A 26458-nucleotide genomic window follows, 5' to 3' on the forward strand; every position below is an offset into this window, starting at 1 on the left:
GAGAAATGTTTATTGAGCAAATACTGTGTTCCAGGGGCTGTGCTAAGTCCTTGAACTACAATCATAACAAAAAAGGCCTCGTCTTTGCCATTGTGGAGTTTATATACAGTAAACAAGTGAACTCTGAAGTACATAATCGTGATAAATGTATGAGAGGTCCATGATTAATTCTGGTTCTATAGAGGAGAGTTTCACATCTACCTGAATAGATTAGTGTTACAGCACTTAAAGATTCATTTTGATAGCTTTCAGTGTCGTAGGGATGTTTTCTTAGGTTCTTAAAATATTCACAGACTCACAGGATTGGTTGCAGTTGTCCTAGGATCTTCCTAGGCAACATCTTAGAGAATCCTCTTCGTGTAACATCTGAGAAGTCTCAGTTTGTTAGTTTTCCAAATTTATTCACACCCCTCTTTGTCAGTGGTTTTGGCCTGAGTGTTTATGTCTTAGAAAAAAATGTCACACCTTCCTCCAAGTAATTATCACCAGTTTTTTCTCATAAATCTTATTTTCTAATCTTGTGAGTTCACCCTCTTTAACGTTTCACCCTCTTTAACTAGGTATTTATTTTCATGGGATTTGCACTCTGCAGAGTGTTACGGGTTAATCTGTTCTATTCCAGTATGTTCCCAGGACTTTCTCTTCATTGTCACATAGTGTTTGCCTTAAGGTGAGCTAGTGTAATGTCTGATTTAATCTAAGGATTGCAGTAGTTTTTCTGGTTTATTTCACATCTGCTTCATTCAGTTTTGTAGCCTGGTGCTCTTATGGTCAGAGTTAGGGCTTGTTTTCTGAGTCCTCACTCTATGCATTTCAGATTTTCCCTAAATTTTAAGAAACATGCTCACAAGCAGCAGTGGTGAATTTCTTACAGAGCAAGCATGAGTTGTTGCACAACTTCTAGACTTTGCCCAAGGGCACAAAAGGTTTATCATCTGTTTTAATGTGTCTGTTTTGTAATATAATGGATTTTATATGGTGGTGATGCCTGTTCCTTTGTTTTTTCTACTGCCATTCCAGTCCTTCACTGGCCCTGGCTCTGCGTCTGGGCAGTATAGTTTCATATAGGCCTGACTGGGGGCAGATAATCCTGGGATTAAGTCCAAGCTCTCACACTGGTGGGATTTGTGACCTTGAACAAAACTGTTTCACCTCTCTGTGCTGGGTTTTGTCATTTATAGAATGAGGGTGTTGCAGGCTGTGAGGATTAAATGCAGTACCATGTAAGGCACTAGCACATAATAAACAGCCAGTAAAGGGTAGCTATCTAATAGTTACTGGGCCCAGCTTTTATTCTTATCCTTTCACAATGATTCATTGTCTAACAAAAAAAGGAGAGAGAGAAAAGAAAAGGCTGTTTGACCTCCATCATTTGGGAAATGAAGAATAATTCTGTTCCTGGGTAGGCAGACACAGCCTGCTGTACAGGAGAGATGCTGTGCCCCATATTGTCACTGCTGAGGTCCCTGTGCCCGTCACAAATTCATGACCTACAGATCCCTGAGCAGTGTCCTAACTGAATCAGACCTGGAAACTAACCAGGTGCGGCCCCAGGCCAAGGAAATGGGAGTGTTTGACCAGCATCCATATCTCCTTGGGGTTCTGAGACTGAAGGTAACTGACATTAGCAGTGGGAGAAACCTGCAAAATAAACTCAGTCCCAAGCTTTTCAGCCAGGTCGTTAGAAGTCTCATGTTTCCGTGCCGGCTTTCTTTTGGTTGCCATAGTAGCCTTACATCAGGAAATAATAATTTTCCATACTGATATAGGTGGGGTTTTATTGGATGACTCAGAAATTGTGTTCATTTTGGCATGCCAGCGTTTTGGGCCAGTGGTGGCCTCATTTACACGGCTACTTGAGGAGACCAGCAATGGAGTTGTTAGGATGTTCACGGATGTCCTAGTGTCACAGGTGTGACTTTGCTTCGATGGACTTGAATAATTGAAGTACCAAATGGCTCCATCATCAAGAGCACCGGCAGTTCCACTAAAGCAGCAAAACAAAATTGTGGCAGATGACGTCATGATAAATGTGCCCGTGCTGCTGCCATTCATTTGCCAATACCGTTTTGTTTTGGTTTAGATATTTTGCGCTCAGTGGATGGGGTTCGGTAGGAAGAAGAGATTTATCCTAAATGGAAATGTGGATGGTACTGGTCTGTTGGTCAGGTGGTTAGAAATGATTTGTTAGACATAGCCTCTGTTTTTAAATGTGATTTTCTTTTCTTTAATACATTTTATTGTATATATTTGAGGTTTATAACATAATGTTATAGGATACATATAGGTGGTAAAATGGTTACTATAGTGAAGCAAATTCACCTGTCATCTGCCATAGTTTACTTATTTTTGTGACAAGAACAGCTAAATCTACTTATTTAACAAAAATCCCTAATGCTGTAAAATTTTAACTATAGTCCTCATGTTGGACATTAGATCTGCAGTCCCCAGTCCCCAGGCCATGGCCCAGTACTGACCTGTGCCCAGTTAATAAAACAGGGTCGCCTGAACTCTGCCTCTGCGTGGGGCCCCCACCCTCCCATCTCTCCACCTCCCCCACCTGCTGTTTATGGAAAAATTGTCTTCCGTGAAACTGGGCCCTGATGCCAAAAAGGTTAGAGACTGCTGCATTGTATCTCTAGGCAGGTTCATCCTACATATCTGCTGTGTTGTATCCTTTGACCTACCTCTCCCCATTTCTTCCCTCTCTCTCCAACCCCAATTGCCACTATTTTATTCTCTATCTTTATATTTGACTTTTCCTTTTTTAGGTTCCACATATAAGTAAGATCATGCAGTATTTGTCTTTAGTGTCTTGCTTATTTCACTTAGCATAACATCCACCAGGTCCATCCATGTGATAATAAATGGCAGGATCTCCTTTTTTAAGGCTGAATAATATTCCATTGTATTTTTACAACACAACTTCTTTATCTGTGCATCAGAGGACACTTAGGTTGTTTCTGTGTTTCAGGTGTTGTGCTTAATGCTGCAATAAACATGGGAGTGCAGATATATATACAAGGTGGTGATTTCTTCTCCTTTGGTTATATACCCAGAAGAGGGATTGATGTGTCATGTGGTAGTTCTAATTTTAATTTCTTTATGAACCTCCATGGTGTCTTTCATGACTGTACCAATCTACATTCCCACCAACAGTGTGCTAGGATTTCCTTTTCCCCCACACCCTTGCCAACACTTGTTATCTGGGTGGGTGGGTGGGTGGTTGGTTGGTTGGTTTCCCTCCTCTACCCTGTAGGAACTATTATCTTTTTGGTAATAGCTATCCTAATGGGTGTGAAGTGATAATTTCATAGTGGTTTAATTTGTACTTCCCTGATGATTAGTGATGTTGACCACCTTATCAGATACACCTTGGCCATTTTTATGTCGTCTTTGGAGAAATACCTGTTCAGATCTTTTGTTCATTTTTCAATCAGGTTATTTGTTTTTCTGCTATTGAGTTGTAAGAGTTCTTTATAAATTTTGGATATTGACTCCTTATGCAGTTTGCAAATATTTTTTTTTTTTTGAGACAGAGTCTCGCTTTGTTGTCCAGGCTAGAGTGAGTGCCGTGGCGTCAGCCTAGCTCACAGCAACCTCAAACTCCTGGGCTTGAGTGATCCTTCTGCCTCAGCCTCCCGAGTAGCTGGGACTACAGGCATGCGCCACCATGCCCGGCTAATTTTATGTATATATATCAGTTGGCCAATTAATTTCTTTCTATTTATAGTAGAGACGGGGTCTCGCTCTTGCTCAGGCTGGTTTTGAACTCCTGACCTTGAGCAATCCGCCCGCCTCGGCCTCCCAAGAGCTAGGATTACAGGCGTGAGCCACAGCGCCCGGCCTGCAAATATTTTTTGTTGATTGCCTTCTCTGCAGTACAGAAGCATTTTAGTTTGATGTAGTCCCATTTATTTATTTTTGCTTTTGCAGCCTGAGCTGTTTGTGTCATATTCAAAAAAATCACTGCCAACACCAATGTCAAGGAGATTTTCCCATAAATTCTCTTCTAGGAGTTTTTTTGTTTCTGGTTTTACATTTAGGAACTTTATCCATTTGGAGTTGATTTTTGTGTGTGGTATAAGATACAGGTCCAGTTTCATTCTTCTGCATGTGGACATCCAATATTCCCGGCACCATTTGTTGAAGAGACTGTTCTTTCCTCATTATGTCCTCTTGGTGCCCTTGTCAAAAATTAGTCAACCATATGTGTTTAGATTTATTTGTGGGTTCTCTGTTCTGTTGCATTGGTCTGTGTTTGTTTTTATGCCAGAACCATACTATCAAAACATGTTTTCTATCATTTCTTCTTTCTCTGAGTACTACATGTACAGATCAAAAGCCTTAAAAATGGCTATGTCCCATAGCCCAGGAATGTTCTTAACTCTGGAAAAGGAAGAGGAGAAAATCAAGGTGGGGCACACAGTCTCAAAGGAATGTTGGTAATGTTCTGTATCCTAACTATGTGTGCTCATTTTTTCTTTATTCTTGAAGGTTCTTGGGGGGGGGGGAGTGGAATGAACTTTATCCTAAAGGGTAATCAGTAATCCATTTATATTGATGTACAAAGTATTTGTTACATTAATAGCATTGTTTATAATGTCAGAAAGATCAAAAACATTCTCACTTTATACTACTTAGCAGAGTGGGTTATATTATACTTTTCATAGGATGGAACATTATACCCTGTTGAAAATGCATAATTCTTAACTTTAGAAAATACTCATGGAACGTTGTCAAAAGTAGGATTAGAAATCTATAGAATGATTCCACTTTTGCCTCAGATCTACATATGTACATTAAAAAAGACCAGGAAGTTATTCAAGTAGTTTTTTAGTTTCTGTCTTTGTACTTGCCTGTATATTCCATTTTTGTACAAGGAATATAGATTATATAATCAGAAAAAGTTTTAAATAAAGACAGCATTTGCTGACCAGTTGAGTGGAACAAAAATTGGCTCGGCAATTTAAACTAACCACCTATAAGCAGGGGGCTCTCATTTCAGACAACACAGCAGTCTGGATAACCTGAACAACCCTGCAAATGATAACTAATGTGCTGAATGAATATTTTAAATGTTTTACGTCTGCAGCTTCTGTCAGGGAAATCAAGAAACTGCAGAGGTAAAAGTCAAAGTAAAGGCAAGTCCCTGTGAGGTCAAATGAGCTATACCTGTTAACATGGATGGATCTTTTTTTTTTCTTTTTAATTATATGATCCCCAAGTCTGTGACATGAATCTCAAAACATTGAACAGAAGTCACAAAAGAACACATAAAGTAGGATTCTGTTTATATACTCAAAAACATGCAAACAAACCGTTGTTTAGTGATACATAGAAGTAAAACTAAGGACAAGCCAGCAAATCATAATTCTAAATTCAGACAGGTGTGCTTTTGGGGGAGTAAAGGGTATGAAATCTTGGAGGAACACACAAAGAGCTCTTAAGGTATTGGTAATGTTCTTTAGCAGATGTAGTTTACACAGTGTTTATTATTTTTTTAATTGCATATCTATGGGAGAAGTAATAGGAAATGGAAATAAGTATGTAGATTTTGTAGGTAGTTCACTTTCTTGTTGTTTTGAATGGTGAGTAGGGCTGCCTGACATCAGTCAACTCATTAGCATACAAAAAGACATTAATTTGGAAATTTTAAGGATTTTAGGAGTTGTATGCCTGAAAACAAGGTCCAAGACCAAATAGGTATTTCACAGCCTCACAAACAGGTAATGCATGCACATGTGAAGATTAAAGTCAGCTTTTCTAGTTTCCTGTTAATTCTGTTGTTATCTTACTGGGATCATGTTAAGCTTCTAGATTATTTACAAAGAATTAACAACTTCATACAAGTGTGGGCTTTTCCATTTCTTCTGGTCATTTATTCTGTACCACAGTAGTATTTTTAAAGTTTTCTTCATGCATATTCTGTACCTTTCTTGTTTTGCATGTGTTATATACATACACATATATGTTTATGTATATGCATACAAGTAGTCCTCAGTTTGCACAATAGCATGGAGCAATAAAAATGACATGCAAGTCGCCATGCAAGTTGGAACCATGCAAAGTGATCTTAATAATTAATGGGGAAAATTACAATTGTTCCGTGAACTTTAAATTTTTATATTAAAACATTAAAACCTCCGTTAGTGTCAGTTATAAATATATAGGGAAATGAAAACTAAGAAAAGTAATATTTATTTAGAACACTATGTTTCTGAGTCAGTTTTCTGTTGCTATAAAAGAATACCTAAGATTGGGTAATTTATAAAGAAAAGCGTTTTTTTTAGCTCACAATTCTGCAGGATAAGTTTAAGGGCACAGCCCTGGCTTTTGATGAGGGCTTTTATACTTTGTAACAACAAGGCAGAGAGGGTGAGAAAGGAAGAGGACACAAGTTAGGAAGAGAAAAACTGAGGGGTGTCCTGGCTTTATAACAACCCACTCTCTCGGGAAGTGATCCACGCCCATGAGAACCAGTCCAGTCTCAGAAGAGCAAGAACCCATTACCGTGAGTGCAGCACCAAGCCAGATACTTCCCACTGGGCCCTACCTCCCAACACTGGGGATCAAATTTCAGACTGAGTTTTGATGGTGATAAACCATATCCACACCATAGCGCTGTGTCTTAGTCTATTCAGGCTGCCACAACAAAATACATTAGACTAGGTAATTTATAAACAATGTAGATTTATTGCTCACAGTTCTGGAGACTAGGAGTCCAGGATCAAGGTACCAGCTGACCTGGTGTCTGGTGAGAGTTTGTTTGCTCTCTGCTTCACAGATGGTGTCCTCTTGCAGCCTCCTCACCCAGTGGCGGGGGCACTCCCTCAGTCCTCTTTTATGAGGGCACAGTTTCGTTCACAGGGGTTCCACCCTCAAAACCTAGTCACCTTCCAAAGGTCCCACCTCTCAGTACCATCATCTTGGGAGTTAGGTCTCAACATATGAATTTGGAGGGGCGCCAACATATATTCAGATCGTAGCACACTGTAATTAAAAACATAGAAACTTTGACAGTTAAAGTGTTTTGTTTTTTATCTCTTTGCAAGAAACTTGTCAAGAGTATTTTGAACAGTGCCTGCCTTATTCTCATCGTGTCCCTTATGATGTGGAGTGAGCATCTTTGGATGCCTTGGCAGACTGTCCATTCTAAGCATGGGTCAGCATTCGATATTTTATCCTTTGCCCTTTCGGTATCATGAAATATTTCCGAAAGTTCCTTTAATGTGGAATTTTTTGCCAGCATGACTCCCTTTGGGAATTGTATGCCTCATCTGTGTCATTAGATTCACCTTCACCAAGATCCCCTGGCTTCCCATACAGAGTCTCTTCAATGGCAACAGTATGAGCTTTCCTGTGGTCAGCTGTTTGTTCTGTAACTTGTTTACATTTGTGTCTAAATGTGCTCCAGCAGTATCACTTTTTGGTTTTTTGCTACACTTCTTTTTTTTTTTTTGGCCAGTTATCCTCTTTAGATTATCCATTTTTATAAAATGTCATGTGGGCTTATCCCTGGGAGACAAGGAGATAGCACAACTACCTGCCTTGCTGCCTGTGAGTGAACTGAATGGAAGCACAAGGACCCATCACAGACAGACTTTGAAAGGAGTGACGTCACTGGTCACTGGTCACGGTGCCTCTCTGTTGACATAGTGGACTAAAGAGCTGCCAGTGAAGTGTGTGCTCTGTGATTACTCATGGTTAGCACACCTATGCCAGTGAGAAACTAAAATTTGAACCGTGCCGTTGGGTGACTGGTGACATTTAACTAAGCCATGGTAACAAATTCATGCGTATCAGAACCATGCAGAGTGAGGGCTGTCCACACACAGACACTCATAGGCTTATTCCTGTGTATTATTTTTTCCCATTGCTATTGTAAATTGTTTTTTTCCTTCTTCCTAGCATTTTAATATTGTTGTTTTTATTTAGTAAAGTTGTTGATCTGTGTGGAATGTTAGCTTTATGCCCTCAAACAGTTTTTGCTTTTCTTTTTTTTTATTATTTATTTAATTTTTTTAGCATATTATGGGGGTACAAGTGTTAAGGTTACATATATTGCCCATGCCCCCTCCCCCCTCAAGTAATAGCTTCAAGCGTGTCCATCCCCCAAACGTTGCACATCTCACTCGTTGTGGTTGTATATACCCATCCCTTCCTTTTGGATTGTCAACTCATATAACTATATAATCTGCAAATAATTTCTCACTCTTTCCTTTATATTTATACCTTTTATTTCTTTCTCTTGTCTAATTGTACTGACTAGTACCTCCATAACACTAAATAATAGGGATAGTAAACATTCTTATTTTGTTCTTGGGCTTAATAGAAATGCTTCTAGTGTTTCCTTAAGCTTTCACATTGAAGAATTACGTATCTGCTGTATTTTGTAGATACGTTTTATTAAGGATATATATTGGTGTGGAAGAGAAGGGGGAAGCTACTAAAAAAAAAAAAAGATTGTATGTTTTGTTTAGTATATTGGGTTTAGTTGTCATCAGCCTGATCTAAGTGCCTTCTGAGTGTGGCGGTAGGAAATACATAGCTGTACCCATGGAGCATATTTTTGTTGTTGTTTTTTTTTTAAAAAGAAGAAGAATTTTTTTATTATTTATTGATTTTTGCATTTCTTAGAAGACATATTTTTTATCTTTTCTTTTTTTTTTTGAGACAGAGTCTTGCTTTGTTGCCCAGGCTAGAGTGAGTGCCGTGGTGTCAGCCTAGCTCACAGCAACCTCAAACTCCTGGGCCCAAGCGATCCTCCTGCCTCAGCCTCCCAAGTAGCTGGGACTACAGGCATGCACCACCATGCCCGGCTAGTTTTTTTCCTATATATATTAGTTGGCCAATTAATTTTTTTCTATTTATAGTAGAGATGGAGGTCTCACTCTTGCTCAGGCTGGTTTTGAACTCCTGATCTCGAGTGATCCACCCGCCTCGGCCTCCCAGAGTGCTAGAATTACAGGCATGAGCCACCTCGCCCGGCCTATCTTTTCTTAATTAATTTTTTTGCATAAGAAGAATTTTTAAAAATCTGACCTTGAATCTAATGAAGCCTCTACATTAGTGATTCTCAACCAGAGGTGTTCCCCCAGCCCCAGGACATCTGGCAGTGTCTGAAGATATTATTGTTTGTCACAACTGGGAGAGAGGCTGCTACTAGCACTTAGTGGGTAGAGGCCAAGGATGCTGCTAGACAACCTGAAACGCCCAAAGCAGCCCCTGCAATAAATAATTATCTAGTCTAAAATGTCGAGTGCTGAGGTCGAGACTCCCTTTTCTAGGTCTCACTGCCAGTCATAAGGAATGTGAGGGAGCTAGGGACATGACGAACCACATCATCCGAAAGTCATCAGTGCAGCGCTTACTATCAGAAAGCCTAAAGGGCAGGTGGCCTGGGATCTTCACCTTACAAATGCATGTTTAAAAGAGACTAACCATCACCTGATCGTGTTTGGCTAAAAAAAATAAAAAAAATAAAAATAAAAATAAATAAAAGAGACTAACCAAATACAATACATAGATCTTGCTTGGATCCTGAGTTTAAAAAGACATTTCAAAAAATATCAGGGAGATTTAAGTTGGGAAAAGACATGAAACAAGATTGGCAAAATTCCGATAGTTATTGACACTGGATGATACAGATTCACTATACTTTTATTTATAAATGTGTCTTTCTTTAATGATTTTCATACGTTTTTTAATGGATATTGAATTTTTTAGAATATCTCAGCAACAATGAAAATATGACTCTTCTGATCCTCTCAGTGGTGAATCATATAATAATAAATTTCCTAATATTGAACTATTTGTATTCCTAAAATAAGCATCCACTAAAACAATGAGCATATTGTGCTGTACAAAATAGTTTGTGGACTATGTTTTCAGTGATTTTATCAAGAGCTTTTGGTGCCTAAAATTCTTATACAAAGATGATTATCAGCTTTTAGAATTGCATTAATTAATTCCTTTTTGCTTTCTTAAGAAATAGAGTGATATAAAGTATTTATTTTGTAAGTTTTTCTTTGTGTGTGTGGTTAAATCATTTAAAGATTTTTTATATTACTGTATTAGAAATCTTCCCAAATATTGTAATAGCTAAAATGCCATGTTTGTCTTGATTCTTACAAATTCTTTGTAATATAAAATACTTCCTTTCATTGACTGATTCTAGGACATCCATTCTAGGACCTCTCTGAAACGAATATGCCCCTTAGAGTCAGTGACATTTTGGATTCAGTGAAATATGTCTAATAAGGCTTCAGAAGAAGAAATTTAATAACTGTTATAGAATCATTATAATATTTTAAATGTTACTATAGGACCGTTCTGATTTTACTCTTGCCTACCTGTCCTTCAGATGCTCTTTGTGTGGGTATGTATGCAGCCATCCTCCTTCTTTGAAGTCTCATATGTGGAAGCATGCGAGTGACCAAAATTATAACTACGAACAAGTAAACAAGGCTATTAACGATGCAATTTCACAGAGTGGCAGGTATTTGATCCTACCCCCTCCCTTTATCGCTATATATAAATTAAAGCTAGGATTAAATCCACTAGTCCTACATTATATCGCACTGAGAGTTTGGTGTGTTTTGTTTTGTTTTGAAGAGTTCTGGGGAAATCGCCTGGAAAGACTTTATTAAACAGCAGTGAAGAGAAAGCTGATCCCATCACTGGAAGTTCAGAAAATTTGGTGTCATCTTCAGAACTGATTTCCCAGGCTCCCATTGAAGGTGTAGGTCCCAATGAGAATGAGAAACTGAGCTCTACAAATAATACCTCATATAGTTTAGAAAAAATCTCCAGTCTGGCCCCTGCTGGCATGGAGTATTGCGTTTTACTCTTCTGCTGTTGTATCTGTGGTTTTGAATCAACCAGTAAAGAAAATCTCTTGGAGCACATGAAAGAGCATGAGGGTGAAATTGTAAACATCATCCTAAACAAGGACCACAACACAACGCTAAACACAAATTAATGGAAGAATTACTCGAAGATGGGAAACATTAGAAGAGAATTTCCTTAAACCAGAGTTTCACCTTTGCGCTGTGAAATAATTTAGTAGACACAGAAGAAATAGTTGGTGTGATGTTTGAGAAACGACAGGTATGACTTTGGAACCAAACTTGTAATCTAATAAAAGGAATTCCAAGTGGATAAGCATTAATGATATTTAAATGTTCTGAGTGAGGGGAAGTGGGTTGAGGAGGAAGCAAAGATGTAATCCTGTATTAACTCTCCGTCACCTCTCCTTTGTGTTGAGTGTATTTATTAATTAAAGCTTATTATAATGTAGAAATGCAAGCAAAAGACTTAAGAAAGGGCTTTTCAGGATCTATTCCAAAACTTGTTATAAAAGTGTCACAGTCTTAAGCAGAGCTTAGTTTTCTTCTCATTTTGACATGCCAGCTCTAGAATGACAGGCCTCTGGTGAGAGACGGGAGGCAGCTCTTGTTTTTATGGTTTGTTGGGTTTGGTTTTGGTTTTGGTGTCACCAACATAGTCAACAAGGAAACAGGTAATTAGAGGGCTTTGAACTTACATCCCTAAATCGATAGGAATTAATGATACACTCAATCTAAGATATGTTTCCTTTACTCCTTTGAAAAGAAAAGAAGAAAGACCTCTCTAAATTCAAATCTGGACTGTAAATAGGCATTTAAGAAGTAAATTATTGTCTTAAATTTACAGTGAATTTCTTGTGCTCAAAGGAGGAAATGGGTGAATTCCCATCAGACTCAAACCAAATCTCACGTTCATAGAAATGGTAACTAGTTGAGCTCGATGCACTTCTCAGAGGTTCTTTTCAGAGTGCGTGTCAGGACATGGCACACTTTCCCCATCGTGACATGGGCCTTCTAAGCCTCTCTGCTAAGTGAGACTGTGCTCATTATGTGAGAGTGTCATCAAAACAGCAAAGCATGAAAATTTGCATTTGGTCATCAGGCCTTGAAAATAGTTTGAACTATCCCCAAAAATCACTTGGGGGGATGAGGGGTGAAACTCAGAATCTCTTTAAAAAGAGTACTGCTATAGAGATTTTCCTTCCTGGTGTTTTTAAATGTAGTTATGTTTAGCAGAAGAGAAATAACCAAATGTGACTGAAATATAGTAAAAATTCAGGTTGTCTATAAAAATCTTAATAACAGCATTTGGCGAGCGTGTAGGACTGCTATCTAGGAAATTGCATTTTGTTAGAGTGCGACAGCACATAGGGCAAACCAACTAAAAGTGCTTTTGCATTAAAACTTGCCACCAAATAGATGTGATCGCCTCATTACTTATACATTTTGCATCATAATTATTTCAAAGAGTGAAGAAAATTGTGTTTTTGGTTTTGTGGTTCTGATCACTTATGCATTGTTTTGTTAAAGTAAATTATGCCTACAAGTCAAAAGGCCAGTGCACTATTTGGTCCGCCATCTTCACGGTGCTATTTCTGAATATCTGAATGTTCTGAATATTGGTTTCTAACAGCTAGAATTGAGGCTGTGACTCTGATAAACATCCAAAGTTTTCGAATGGGATACTGTTTGAATGGGATACTGTGTAGGCATGTTTTAGGAAGGAATTCTCTTCCCAAAGTCTCAGCGTGAATTAAATGAATTAATATTTTTAAAATTATTACCATTAGGAACTGCTTAAGTGGGGCCAGGCATTTTGAAACACTGTCTGATTTATGTTTTTTTTTAATCTCATTTGATGATGATATTTAAACAAACATAATTGATGGTAATTTTACAGCTTTTTTATTTAGTTAGCTTTAATTTATTTATGAAAGTTAATCCATTTCTGATATGTCATTTTTTTTTTTCGGCATATTATGGGGGTACAGATTTTAAGGTTTCAATAAATGCCCATGATATGCCATTTTTTAAAAAGATAAAATGAATTTATAGATACTAAATTATATCCCCCAAATCCACCGAATGTGGATTTATATTCATTTTCTCCTATTTTCAGAATTGAAATATTTATATTTCAAATTCAAATAAAATATTTTAAATAGTTTCACTGTCATCACTCATTGTTGCCACTCAGAAGTCAGTTTTTTTCATTGCTGGTAACTGTGACTCAGTGTTCCTTTATAAAAATCTGTCCTGAAAATTAACAACCTTAGATTTTTGTTCTATAAATTTTCCTTGGCTTTTGATTTTATGTAATATTTGGAAGATATTAATAACCAAAAAAAATCCCCAAAATTTCAACAGTGTGAGTTTTTAAATTACCTGTCTTCAATTCCTTAAACCACTTCCATTGATTGTTTCTTAAATTTTCCATTTGGAATCATGGATTTAAAATTTCCCCAACTTATGGGGAAAAATTAATCCAAAAGTTCAGAGCCTGTACTTTCATCTGATCCTGTCCTTAGATTGTCCTTAGAAGCTTTCCACGGCCTGTCGGAGGAAGCATACGGCAAGGGATGTTCTACACCTCTGCACTATCGTTTTGTGGCAAGCTTTCAGCTAACAATGTCTCTACCAAGAACAACTGAGTTTTCCAAAAGTTGTAATTAAGATCAAATATGCAGTTATAATTTTAGAAGAAATAGCTATTAAGAAGTAGGAATTCCCTTTATAGGAATAAACGTTTTATTTATTGGTACAGACCTTTTGTCATACAAAGCTTATTGTATTTGTTTTCTGCTCTGAACTCTTAAAATTCTAAGATTTGATAGTGAGAATAGTTCTTAAAGGAAACTTGCTGGATATGGCAAAGGTGGGAAGGGGGAAGATGATGCATTCTGATCATTATAAATAATACTTTTCAGAGCTCTTATCATTTTCTCCCTTTCTCTGATAGCCTAGAATATGATCGGTGTCCTCCATGTTCCAAAAATACCATGCTAATATTCCATTTCATGTGTGGATGGAGTTCTGTGGCCAGGCAGTGCAATGTAGTGATACTGACTGAAGCTTTGTTACAGATATTTCATCCTACTCAAGGTAGCTGTTGGTGGCTTTGTAATTATTTTTCTCTGTTTGTTCTCACAAAGCATTTGATGGTGGGCGTCCATGTTTACATTGTATCTTCCCGCAGTGTACTTGCCTTGACAAAGACAAGCAGGCTTCTCAGACTATTGAGACTTATTATATTTTTAGTTTTCATAGACACTTATTTAATCTTTTTTATTGTACAGCAAGGTGCTCTAAGTAATATTCGATAAAATATATTTAATAGAAATTTGAGTTTGATATTCATGGACATGAATACATGTATTTTTTTAAGAAATAAGTATTGTGTAACACTATGGCATTGCTTCTATAGCCAAAGTATAAAAATTTCTGGAACACTGACATGTAAAGACTACAGTTAATTCTGACACTGTATCTTATTAAAATAGGATGATTTGCATTTTGTAAAATTATCCTGCACATTGAGCTGCATGCCTTAAAGCTGAAACTCTAGGATTGTGTTCATGGTAGAACAGTTTATCTGTTCATAACGGTGAAGCAAGGTCTATAGCGCTTCTTTAACTACCTTTGGAAATATTGTACAATGTTAGAATAATTTATTTTGCTTTACAGGAGTTTGTCATGTATTGACTTTAATATTGTATTTTGGTAATAAATTTTTTGTTAAAAAAACTTGCCTCTAAGTTTTATTAACAAGCTATATATCCATTCTTATCTTAGGAATGTTGACTTTATCACTTAGGAAGTTGTATTTAAATCATTAAAAACTTCCCAAGGGTTAAACCAAGGCTTATGATTACTCTTTGGTAACTTGTTAAACTATTGCTGACTACCATATAACTGTGTTACACAAAGAGAATTGAAAAAGAATTTAGCTCTTTGAATCATTTTAAAAATTCAGTCTAATTTTGAAGATTTTTTTTCTCCTTGCTACACAGTTCTTCATTTTGTCTTCCAAATCACACGCTTATATGCTTTCAGTTCTGATGCAGTCAAAGTGCTAAAGACTATTTCTGCTAATGACGATTAGCATTGTTTAGTGAAGGCCAAAGATTACAATAATGTGTTCACACCTTGATCATTTTGTGGCCTGTGTCAAATGTCTTCTGACAGCAGATTTTCTGCATTGGCAAATGAAGCTGACATCAGCTGACTGTATCATTTATCTGGTTATCAGTTTGTTCCCTAGAATCCTGAGCCACCCCAGTTTAAAGTGACTGAGGCCAATATCTCTTCCCAATAACTATAATCTCTTGTCCTGTGCTCCCCAGGGAAACATCATCATATCTCCTGTCTTTCAAGAACTGAATCTCAAACTGTGTCGCTAAACTCCAAATTAGTAGTAGAAACCCTAGCATGGAAGGTCTGGAATAGGTGGTCCAATTTGGTAGCCACTAGCCACATGTGGCTAGTGGCAGGCACTTTAAAATACGGCTAATGTGCTCTAAATGTACGTAACAGTTGCAAAGACTTAGTACAAAAAGAAATGTAAAGTATCTTATTAATAGTTTTTTATATTGATTACATGTTGAAATGATATTTTGGATATACTGGGTTAAATAAAATATATTATTAAAATTAATTTCACTTGATTCTTTTTTAATGTAGCTTCTAGAAAATTTTAAGTCACATATGTGGCTTACATTTTATTTCTTTTGGACAGGGCTGGTATAGAAGAGAGATTGGCAAACTAGGGGCCTCACTTCAAATCCAGCCTGCCACCTGTTTTTGTAAATAAAGTTTTATTGGAACACAGCCACACCCATTTATGTATCATGTATTTCTATTTTTGTGGTACAACAGCAGTAGTGGGTGATATGATAGAGACTATATGGCTCAAAACGCCCAAATTATTTACTAACTCTTTGATTGGAAAAGCTTGCTGACCTCTCAAGTATTCATAGAACAGTATAATCTGTGCTTTAAAGCTATCAGAAAGAAAAAAAAACTTTTTATAAAGAAAGCTTTTTATAGCAGTGTTTTATAACTAAATTATATTGTGTCTTCCTCTGTAATTTTAATAGACTTACCTGATCTTCTACAGCTCTTATCTGTATTTTATGACTATAATTTAACTCACTGTTTCGTCATCTCTGATATTTGAAACCAAACAGTTTGTTTAAAATAACGACACAAATTAAATAATAAATTAAAATGCCACCACGAAAAGTATCATTTTCCTCCTGACTGCCCTAACAGTATCAGTGTCAGTCCTCCCTGCTCCACACTTTCGGTGCTGTGACTACTGCGGATGATGTCACACCACATGCATAGGTAACCACGGTGCAAGGTAACCACAGCAACTAATCCACTCAACTGTGGTGACAACTGACTTGGACAGTCCAGGATACAAAGAAAACAGTCTCAGACACACCTCTTTCTCATGAATAGCATGTGTGGCTCTAAAGCCAAGTGGAAGGGCTGGGAGGAGGCTGAGGTTGGCTTTGGTGTAGAGCTGTTGATTAAACTGGCAGAGCTCAGAAAAAGTCAGAACTCCTCGACATAGATTTCTTCCAAATCAATCAGCAAAGATGTAAAATGAGAACGTTTTTGGCCCTATAAATTCTTAGAGAACTTTCTGTTTTTAATTGGTGCCATACGATAGGCTTGCTTAGGTAGTGTGTTTTGGTGTGTAGCTCAGAATTCAAATGTGTGTAAGATGCTGAAACCATTTTCAGAGTCTTCACGTGTGCAGCAAAACCCAGTTTGCATTACTGTGTTAGGGGACTAAATGCCTCGTTCTTTCGGTGGTACATTAATAAATACACTGTGCATAGTTTTTTTTGAACTATGAAGTGTCTGTAAGACTATACAGCTTTGGTTTCTTTACTGATTTTTTTTTCCCAATAATGCATAATCACTGTCTGCCTTACAAAAGTAGATTATACAGGTGGTAGGTTTTTCTTTTGAATTCCAAAGTTTGATAATCTTTAGGCATTTAATGTAAATTCTTAGTGCCATATAACAAAATCATCAGATGTTGGTATCTTTTTGCTCCCTAACTCAAACAAATTTACACAAGTTGTGTTAATCCAGATAGTAAAAGTGCCGTTCTGTTAACAGTCTGCAAAATTGCGTGTAAGACAGGTACTTCTCTGGTAATACTGGGGTAAATGGGGCATTTATTTTAAAAAGAACTCTACATATTAGGTAGATGGAATTTGTACTTACACAAATCAGAAGATAATGAATCCTTGGCCATGAGCTCATATCCAACTATTTCATCTTTCTTATTTCTCAGCTTTGTTCTTTGTTAAAGGAAAAATAAAAAGAATATTTATAATCATCCATGTTCTTGCTATGGATTAATCAGTAATCAAGCATGTTTTTTAAATTAGTAATAAAGTATGTTATCTTAAATGTCTACACAATGGAAGATTGTGACCTGAAGAGAACTTTCAACAAAATAAAACGTGTTCATATTTCAGGTCTTTTATTAGCACCTACTAGTGTTATTTAAAGGCTTATTCTCACTACAGTGCACATCTCCAAATTTTTTTTTCTACTTTGTCATTTCATTAATTTTAGTATCCATATTTCAGAAATAATGTGGCTGCATTCTACTGAAATAGGAACATCAGTCCACATCTTGCTCTTTTTGTTTATATCCGCAGTCCTATTTAAATTCAGTATTGCCAACCACAAAAGGTGTCAGAAAATCCTATTTCAGGCTTATGAGAAAAAGTACAGCAGGATGTGGTTCGAATCTTAAGCTGTATTTATTTCTGCTCCTCCGTAGCTAGCACTGCACAAAAAATAGTTATGCTGAAATAATTAAATGTAGGAGACCAGTGGTTTCAAGGTTACCTTCATCTTCTCAGCCCTTCCCCGAGTGGAGCAGGGGAGCACAGTGGGCGAGGTGGTGCCTCTCTGAGATGCAGATACCGGCGTCCCTGCAGAGCACCACGAACAGGTGAAAGTAGAGGTGCTTCGCAACCCTGTGCTCAGCCTGCAAATGCTGATAAAAAGGCTCCAGTGCATCGTATGAGTTTTTAAAAATCACTATTAAACAGCAGGTGGGGGGAGAACATAGATCTTCCTGGTGGGAAAGCAGTCACCACGTCCCCTCGGGACAAGGGGGGGAGGAAGTCAAGAGCTGCATATAGGTGTGTATGGTCAACCTCATCCAACTTGGAAAAGGCAGTTTGGTTTTCCCCTTTTTAACCTAGGAGTTCAGTTCTTTCCTCTATGATTTTCCATGTAAAATTAACAATAGAATACCTACCCTGTGTAGTTACATGGATTAAATGAGATTGTCTATGAAATGCCTTAGTCAAGTTCTGACGGTTCAGGGCAGTGCTTGGTCCCATTCCTAACTCAGCAAGCCATGTGACCTTGAGTAAGGCTTTCTACCTTTTTTGAACCTCAGTTTATCAGTAAAACAGATAGTAATGCTTACCTTTTAGGGTTGTTACAAAGATTAGTGACCTATATACAAAAGGCATGGCCGCATACGGGATCAAAAAGTGGCCACTGTTAACAGTTTGAGCATTAACGGGGTGGGGGGGGGATTAAACTGCTGCCCTGGTAAATCACGGTATCAAAGCTGTTAGTTACAACCTTGGAAAGGAACGGTAGAACCGTACCAATTTGTGTTACGAGGAAGGACGCTCAAAACAAAAAGTCCTATATCCTTAAAATACACCACAAAAGCCAAACCTGGCTTATCAGGTTTATTCGCCTGGAATGTTGTACACGATTCATGTTACATCTAAAAAGATAGCAGTTCAGGAGAAAGTGTTATAGCATTACCCTGTTAACATCATTATTAAGATCATGAAGTTATTGGTGTATAATTCTTCCTTCAAAGCTATCAACCGCCATTAAGGAATTATTTTCACCTGCTATGTTGGATGCAAGAAAAATGTGGAAATGGTCCTTTCCCCTAAGTAAAGATTAAGAGCTGGCTGCACTGGCAAAACTTAGGTCCTAGGAGATAGGCCCGTACTGCACTCAGTATAACGAGCCAACTGCTGTAATATGGTGGTGAGTGCCATGCACCTGACCAGTAGGGGAAAGTACAAGTTCTTGGAGAAGGTGCAGAATGGCCTGTCACAGACTGTCCAAGTTAAAGTCACGCTTCTAACCCCGTCTCACAAGGACATTTCATCTCCAGCATTCACACTTCTGAAGTGCACCCACAGGCCAGTCGGGGGGCCAGCCTCTTCATGTCCGCTCATGTCCTGGAGGCTTGGGGTATAGCCTTCCTAGTTCTACTGAAGCCTTGTGATCTGGCAGGAAGATGGCAAAGTGACAAAAATAAAACCAACTCAGCACTTCTGTTTAGCTATAATCCCGTGATATAAATTACCCTTCCAAGATTCAGTGGAATGAGAGCTGAGTAGCCACATTTGCAGCTGTGTTAATACCTTACAAAACAAAAAAAGAACATGGGGCCGGATGTGGGGGGCTCACGCCTGTAATCCTAGCACTCTGGGAGGACGAGGCCCGGAGGATCACTTGAGGTCAGGAGTTGGAGACCAGCCTGAACAAGAGTGAGACCCCCGTCTCTACTAAAAATAGGAAAAACCAGCTGGCGCGGTGGTGCGTGCGCCTGTAGTCCCAGCTACTAGGGAGGCTGAGGCAGGAGGATCTCTTGAGCCCAGTTGTTTGATGTTGCTGTCAGCTGACGCCAGGGCACTCTAGCCTGGGGAAGACTCTTGTCTCAAAGAATGTGTTATGGGAGTGAGATACAACATCTAAAGCAAAACAAAACCGTGAAACGTAACACTGGTCTGGTGTGAATAGAAGTGCCAAGATTGAATTCTATATGCACCCATACCTTTGTATCAAATACCCTCGGGGGTTTTGAAATTCAAGACAACAAATCTTGCCTACACAGTAATTTGCATTTACATAACACCCTTCAGCTGATTTACTCAAACACTTAACAAACATCTACTAATTGAGTTTCTAAATGTCCCTGTGAGAGAGCCCTTCTGGTAAAACCTATCCAATAAAATTCAATTTCCAGTTAAAAAAAAAAAAAAAAAGAAATCTATGTTTTCCATGGGGAAAACTTACCAACTCGGGGACCCAGATCTAGTAGCTGATCAGATAATCAGGTAGCTCAGCTTGATGTCAGACTCTTTCCTGACACTAAAGAATCATTATGGTTCTGCTTCGTCCCCTATGGTCCTCTCACACACTAGCTGCTTTTTGGGTTTTTTACTTGATTAGCCTCAATGGTTACAACTAGCTTTTTTTTTTTGCGATGGAGTCTCATTCTGTTGCCTGGGCTAGAGTGGCATGGTGTCAGTCTAGCTCGCAGCAACCTCAAACTCCTGGGCTCAAGTGATCCTATTGCCTCAGCCTCCCGAGTAGCTGGGACTACAGGCATGTGCCACCATGCCCGGCTGATTTTTTCTATATATTTTTAGTTGGCCAGCTCATTTCCTTCTATTTTTTTAGTAGAGAAGGAAGGGGTCTCTTGCTCAGGCTGGTCTCGAACTCCTGAGTTCAAGCAATCCTCCTGCCTAGGCCTCCCAGAGTGCTAGGATCACAGGCGGGAGCCACCACGCTCGGCACAACTACCTTCTTTATGCAATAATTCTTATGTTGTTATGCTTACAGTGCTTATGATCATCAAAGAAACAGGACTGACAGTAAGCATGAGACAATACACATTCAACCTTAACCTTCAAAGGAAAATTTTTCACATGGGTTGTGGCAGACACTGCCTGTCATTCCCGTCATGGGAGCATTTTGGGCACACAGCTAGCTTCCCCACTAGACTGTATTTCCCAGCCTCCCCTGTAGGTATATGAGATCATGTGACCAAATTGTGGCTACTGGGAAATGAATAACCATATAGGAAAGTTCTGAAGAGATTGAAATTTCTAGGGTCACAGAGTTGAAAATTGGCTGAAGACAATATACCAAGTGTCCTTAAACTATTCGCTATATTTGATGGCTATCGTTAAGCAAAGTATATTGTGATAAAAATATAAAATCTGGGGAGGCCAAGGCAGAAGGATCACTTGAGGCCAGGAGTTAAAGTCCAGCCTGGGCAACGTAGTGAAATCCCATCTCTACAAAAATTTTTGAAAATTGACTAAGGGGTTGAAAAAATATATATATTAATAAATGAACCACTTGGAGATCGCTGTGGGGAGGGAAAGCTACTTCTAAGTTCATTTCCTGGTATTTTAGCTGAAAATTCAAAAATGTCATCAAGAGATTGTGATTAAAAAACCCTCTAAGAGGGCTGGGTACAGTGGCTCACACCTGTAATCTTAGCACTCTGGAAGGCCGAGGTGGGCGGATTGCTCGAGGTCAGGAGTTCAAAACCAGCCTGAGCAACAGCAAGACCCCCACCCCCACCCCATCTCTACTATAAATAGAAATTAACTGGCCAACTAATATATACGTATGAAATTAGCCAGGCATGTTTGTGCATGCCTGTAGTCCCAGCTACTCGGGAGGCTGAGGCAGCAGGATTGCTTGAGCCCAGGAGTTTGAGGTTGCTGTGAGCTAGGCTGACGCCATGGCACTCACTCTAGCCTGGGCAACAAAGTGAGACTCTGTCTCAAAAACAACAACAAAAAAAAAAAAAAACCTCTAAGAGGAGGCTGAATTTGTTACCTACATCATGTGGGGAATCACTGATTTAAAGTACAGACTCCACTCGGCACAGTCTCCGCACAGCTGTTGGGAGAGTTCGAGTCTTAGCAGCTTTCGGGCCTGGAGAGTTGCAGTCACACCTGTGAACTCTTATGCATAAGGAGTCATCCAGGCCACCTCATCACTATCCACGAGTTGACTCAGGAAGTTTTGCGGCGAGCACCTGGTAAGTGTTAGCGAAAATGCAGCCCAGCGCTAGATTATCCATAATTTCGGGCATGATGAAATACCTGAATCTGAGAGTGTTAGAAACACATCCATTTCTGACTGAAAGTCCTACTTCTTCCTACAGAAAAACCAGAGTCTCAAGCCTGACAAATAGACGCCTTGGCATATGTTAGTAGGAAAAATCTGCTTCTGGGATTTTTAGACACCTGTGCATATGCCTGTTTTGCGGGGAATGACATTAGAGAAGTCCAAGGAAGCAAAGTGGAGGGACCAGCCAATGCCACTGATTCTTGGACCACAACAGCTAACATCTGAGGAATTGTCACGTTTGGCAAAAAGCTTATGCGATAAGCATCGTCTGCGTTAACTGAATAGCTTACCTATTCATGTCCTCATTCAAAAAATACACAATTACAACGGTTATTCTCACCATGGAAATGAAAAAAAGTGTAGGTGGTAACCATGGAAATGAAAAAAAAAAGTGCAGACAAGTAGAGGTAAGAAGAGTAGCAGGTGTTAAGGAAGAAAACGAAGCAGAAGTGATCATGTTTAAATACTCTGCTAACTTTGACTTCATTTGATAGAATCTTTGGATAATTGTGCACTTATGCTAATCTGCCTATAAATTTCACTATTTTAAACCACTACAAATCAAGTTAAAACAAAGTTGATCAAAGGAAGAGAAAAAAATAGATTATTTCATGATGCCTTTTCTGAAGCCTCTTCTGGGAAGAAAACATTTACTGGCAGATATTTTAAAGGAGGGAGAAGGGAACCCAGCGTAATGTCAATTCCTGTGCAATTCTGGAATGATCTATGAGCACTAACTAAGGAAGCTGATCCCTAGGACTCAGCATGGCCTCCCTAAGAAGCAAGTGTGCCAAAGCAGGCTCTCTGACATGAGGCATGCACAAGGAGCGTATAAAGCAATCCAGTGGGATACAGGCAGAAAATACTAGGATTTCCATTTGTAGTTAGTTAAATATTTGTCTATATGCATATAGAGAGAGTGACAGAAGACAAAAATTTTTGTCTGATAAAAGTTTGGAGATCGCTGCTCTGACTTTTGTCAAGACACTTGAAAAGTCAAACCTCATGAACAAGGTGGAGAAATAATAAGTTGGATCAAAGTACTGTTGGAAAAATATATGTAGTGGGCCAAACTGTCCTTAATTGAATACCTGTTCGTGTAAGGGAATACTCAGCATTGTAAAGATCTCCCTTTCCCAAACATTTCTACACATTTTATACAATTTCAGTAAAAATCTCCATGGATTCTATTCTGGAACCTGGTAAATGATTATAAAAGTTATCTGAGCAAATAAATATGAAAAAATATTGCTAAGATGTGTGTTTAAAAGAAGCATAATGGTCAGTTGCTGTCCCAAGTGTCAAAGCATTCTGTAAAGAAACAGTAATTAGAAATATGTGGAACTGTTTCAAGACTAGTTCTTTCGTTTAACCACTGAAACATAATAGTGAACTTATAAATAAGCCATATATACATATAGGAATTTAGTAATGTGGTACAGGTAGTTCAAATCAGTAGGGTAAGGATGATGGTGAAATAATTGACTATCTGATTAAAAAAATATTACATCAGATCTCTCTCATACCATATTTTTAAAACACTAGAAGAAGGTATAAAAAAATTACAATCTTAAGATGGGGAAGGTTTTTCTAAGCATGATAGAAAACCCAGAAGTTATAAAGGAAAGATGATGGATTTGACAATATAAAAATGGAAAAAATACCTACATAGCAAAAGACATCAGGCCAGATACACAATGAGAAAATATCTGCAATATACATGACGAAAAGATTAATACCCATAATCCATAAATAAGCCCTTCTTATCAAGATTAAATAGATGAACTGGCCAAAGAACACAAAAAGACAAATTAGAAAATGAAATATAAACAGCCAATAACCCCTGATATAATCGTCTCCACCGCACTAATAAAGAAATACATATAAGATAATGATATATCATATTTGTCACCTGAGATTGGCAAAGATTAAAAACATCCATTGTTGGCAAGGGCAAGGAGAAATAAGTACTACCATTAATACCGGCTAGTGGAAGTAAAACGCGATACGACTTTTAACCTTCTTGGAATGTAGTTTGCCAATGTTTATCACAATTAAGAAGGTGAGTTCTAGCAATTCTATTTCTAGAAATAGACCTTCAAGAATTACATAAATATAAGTATGTTCTTACAGTGTTGCTTGTTAATAGCATAAAACCAGAAACAACCTAAATGTCCAATTAGATGGGAATAAATTATAGCACATCCATATGGGGGATTATTATACTGGTTATTGGGCTGTTGGCCAGGGGACAGTTGCTGCCCGTGTGGCCACCTCCACAGGCTGAGTGTCCCCCCAGCATGGTGGCTGGCATCCCCCTAAATGAGCCATCCAAGAGAGGCTAAGGCTGAAAATGGGATGTCTTTTGCAACTTAGCCTCCTCAGAAGTCCCACACTGTCACTGCCACAGCACCTGTCAATCACACAGAAGAGCCACCATTCAGTGAAACCAGGGTATGAGTACCTGGCAGCAAGGATCATTCAAGCTATACAGCTAAAGGCTAAACAGTAGCTAGTCAGGTGAAGAGAATGAAAGAAGAATCACTTTTTATAAACCTTGGGACAAAACTTCGAAAGACGTTTATGTGAACGGGCAGTAAAGATGAAGAGGTTAACAGAGCCTGATTCGTGGCAGTCTTTGCAAGCTGTGTTAAGGGGCTTAATTTTTATAATAAAGTCCTAAGCCACAGATGGACTTATATTTTAGTAAGATCACTCTGGTTATTGCACAAAGGATGGATGGAAGGAACAAGGACAGAGAACAGGAATGGAGGTAAGGAAGTCAGGTTATTGAAGGAGTGGCTCATGCCTATAATCCTAGCACTCTGGGAGGCCAAGGCGGGTGGATTGTTCGAGGTCAGGAGTTCAAAACCAGCCTGAGCAAGAGCGAGACCCGTCTCTGCTATAAATAGAAAGAAATTAATTGGCCAACTAATATATATAGATAAAATTAGCCGGGCATGGTGGTGCATGCCTATAGTCCCAGCTACTCGGGAGGCTGAGGCAGAAGGATAGCTTGAGCCCAGGAGTTTGAGGTTGCTGTGAGCACAGCACTCACTCTAGCCTGGGCAACAAAGTGAGACTCTGTCTCAAAAAAAAGGAATCCTGATGAGAAACTGCAACGCCTATGGAGAAAAGTGGGCAAGTTCTGAGATAATTTAGGAGACGAACGCAACAGGTCTCAATGTCTGATTGGATATATGGATTAAACAATAGGGAGGAATTGAGGCTGGCTCACAGGGTTTTGATTCGAGCAATTAGGTAAAGTGGAAGGAAGAGGTTTGGGTATTAGAAAAAGTTTAACATGTTGAGTTTGAGGTGCTTGAATATATGGGTATGTCCAGCAGGCAGTGGACATATGAGACCCGGAAATCAGCAGATGCCTGGACATAAAAGCTTATTGGTTATCAGATTATCAGTGGAAACTGCAGCCATGGGCCAGAGAAATCACTGATTTGTAAGAGGAAGGGGAGCTGCAATAGACTTAAAAAGGAATGCCAGGAAGGTAGACAGAAGAAACACCCAGAGTCTGTTGTCACAGGAGGCAGGAATGATGGAGCATGTTCATACAACTCAGTAAAGCAATTTAGAAATGAGCATCGTACACCAAATAGGAAGAAAGCCAACAGAGCAGGAGAGCTCTCACCCTCAGTCCCAAGGCAAGATACTTCTACAGGAAGGATGTGATGATTAATGAGTGCAATGCTTCTCAAAGTGTAATGTACACACAAGTCACCAGGGGATCATTATTAAGATCTTCTTAATACGATCTTGGGGACAGCCTGACACCCTGCATTTCTACGAATCCCAGGTTATGCCCAAGCTGCTAGTCCACATACCACAGTTCTGAGTACCAAGGTCCTGCTGTGGTTCTCAAACTTCACTGAGCACACAATCTAACAGATTAGGAGGCCCATGCCCCTCCAGATTCTGATTCAGTGGGCCTGGGGTAGGACCTGATGATTGGCATTTCTAACAATCTCCCAGGTAATGGTGATAGTGATACTACAGATCCCCACACCACATTTGGAGTTGCACAGCTCAGCAGAGAAAAAGCCATCGGGCTTCCAAACATGCTGCAACCAAGAATTCCTGTACAGCACCAGTCCATTACCAGAGCTCAATCCTTTTATGGTCCCTCTCTTGCTCCTATGCTCAGAAGTGGGGGCAAGGGCTTATACGCATTATCCGTATTAACGTGAAGGAGAAAGACTGTAAGTATTCAGCCCCTGCCCTGAAGTCCATTATGAGAGAAGACGTCAACAAAAAAAAAAAAAAACAGCTGACATTTATTTTTATCCATTTGCACAGACTGTTGTGCTTGTTAACAGCAACGGACACACACAGGAGAAAAATGTCCAGCAGGGGTGACTAAGGAAGGGCTCGCTAGAATGGAGTAATTTAGTGTTGCAACTGGACAAATAACAAGCCGCCTTGTCACAGGTGGAGGTCCCAGAGGGCCATTCCTTTAGCAACCATCAATTAACACGTAGTTTGAGTATGTGCTGACAAGCAAAACATTTCACCTACTGTTTTGCAAGGTGTGATCAAGAAAGCTATCTAGACAGAAAGCACAGTACCTGCCCTCAAAAGATAAGGCTGCCAATTTAGCCTGGAGACGGAGTAACCTACGAGACTGAGAACACAAGAGTCCC

The 26458-nt window shown here is 38.9% G+C and overlaps 1 protein-coding gene and 1 long non-coding RNA gene across 3 annotated transcripts in view; one reads left to right on the forward strand and one right to left on the reverse strand.

The window, feature by feature from the left end:
- Positions 1–11152, forward strand: part of ZNF507 (zinc finger protein 507) — a 28132-nt gene extending 16980 nt beyond the window's left edge. For both annotated transcript variants that reach the window (XM_012775184.3, XM_020283458.2), the window contains 2 exons: positions 10367–10501; positions 10618–11152. In XM_012775184.3, coding sequence (XP_012630638.2) covers positions 10367–10501; positions 10618–10984 — 502 coding nt within the window. In that variant the 3' untranslated portion in view covers positions 10985–11152. The remainder of the gene's footprint in view (positions 1–10366; positions 10502–10617) is intronic.
- On the reverse strand, positions 6674–26455 carry LOC105876994 (uncharacterized). The gene is made up of 5 exons (XR_001156682.3): positions 26384–26455; positions 17730–17880; positions 17094–17170; positions 10356–10450; positions 6674–6993 (listed from the first exon to the last, which is right to left on the reverse strand). It is a non-coding gene; the product is annotated as an uncharacterized LOC105876994 (long non-coding RNA).
- Between the last annotated feature and the right edge of the window lie 3 nt (positions 26456–26458).

The sequence above is a fragment of the Microcebus murinus genome, chromosome 16 (genome assembly GCF_040939455.1).
Source record: "Microcebus murinus isolate Inina chromosome 16, M.murinus_Inina_mat1.0, whole genome shotgun sequence".
In the NCBI taxonomy this organism is placed as follows: domain Eukaryota; kingdom Metazoa; phylum Chordata; class Mammalia; order Primates; family Cheirogaleidae; genus Microcebus; species Microcebus murinus.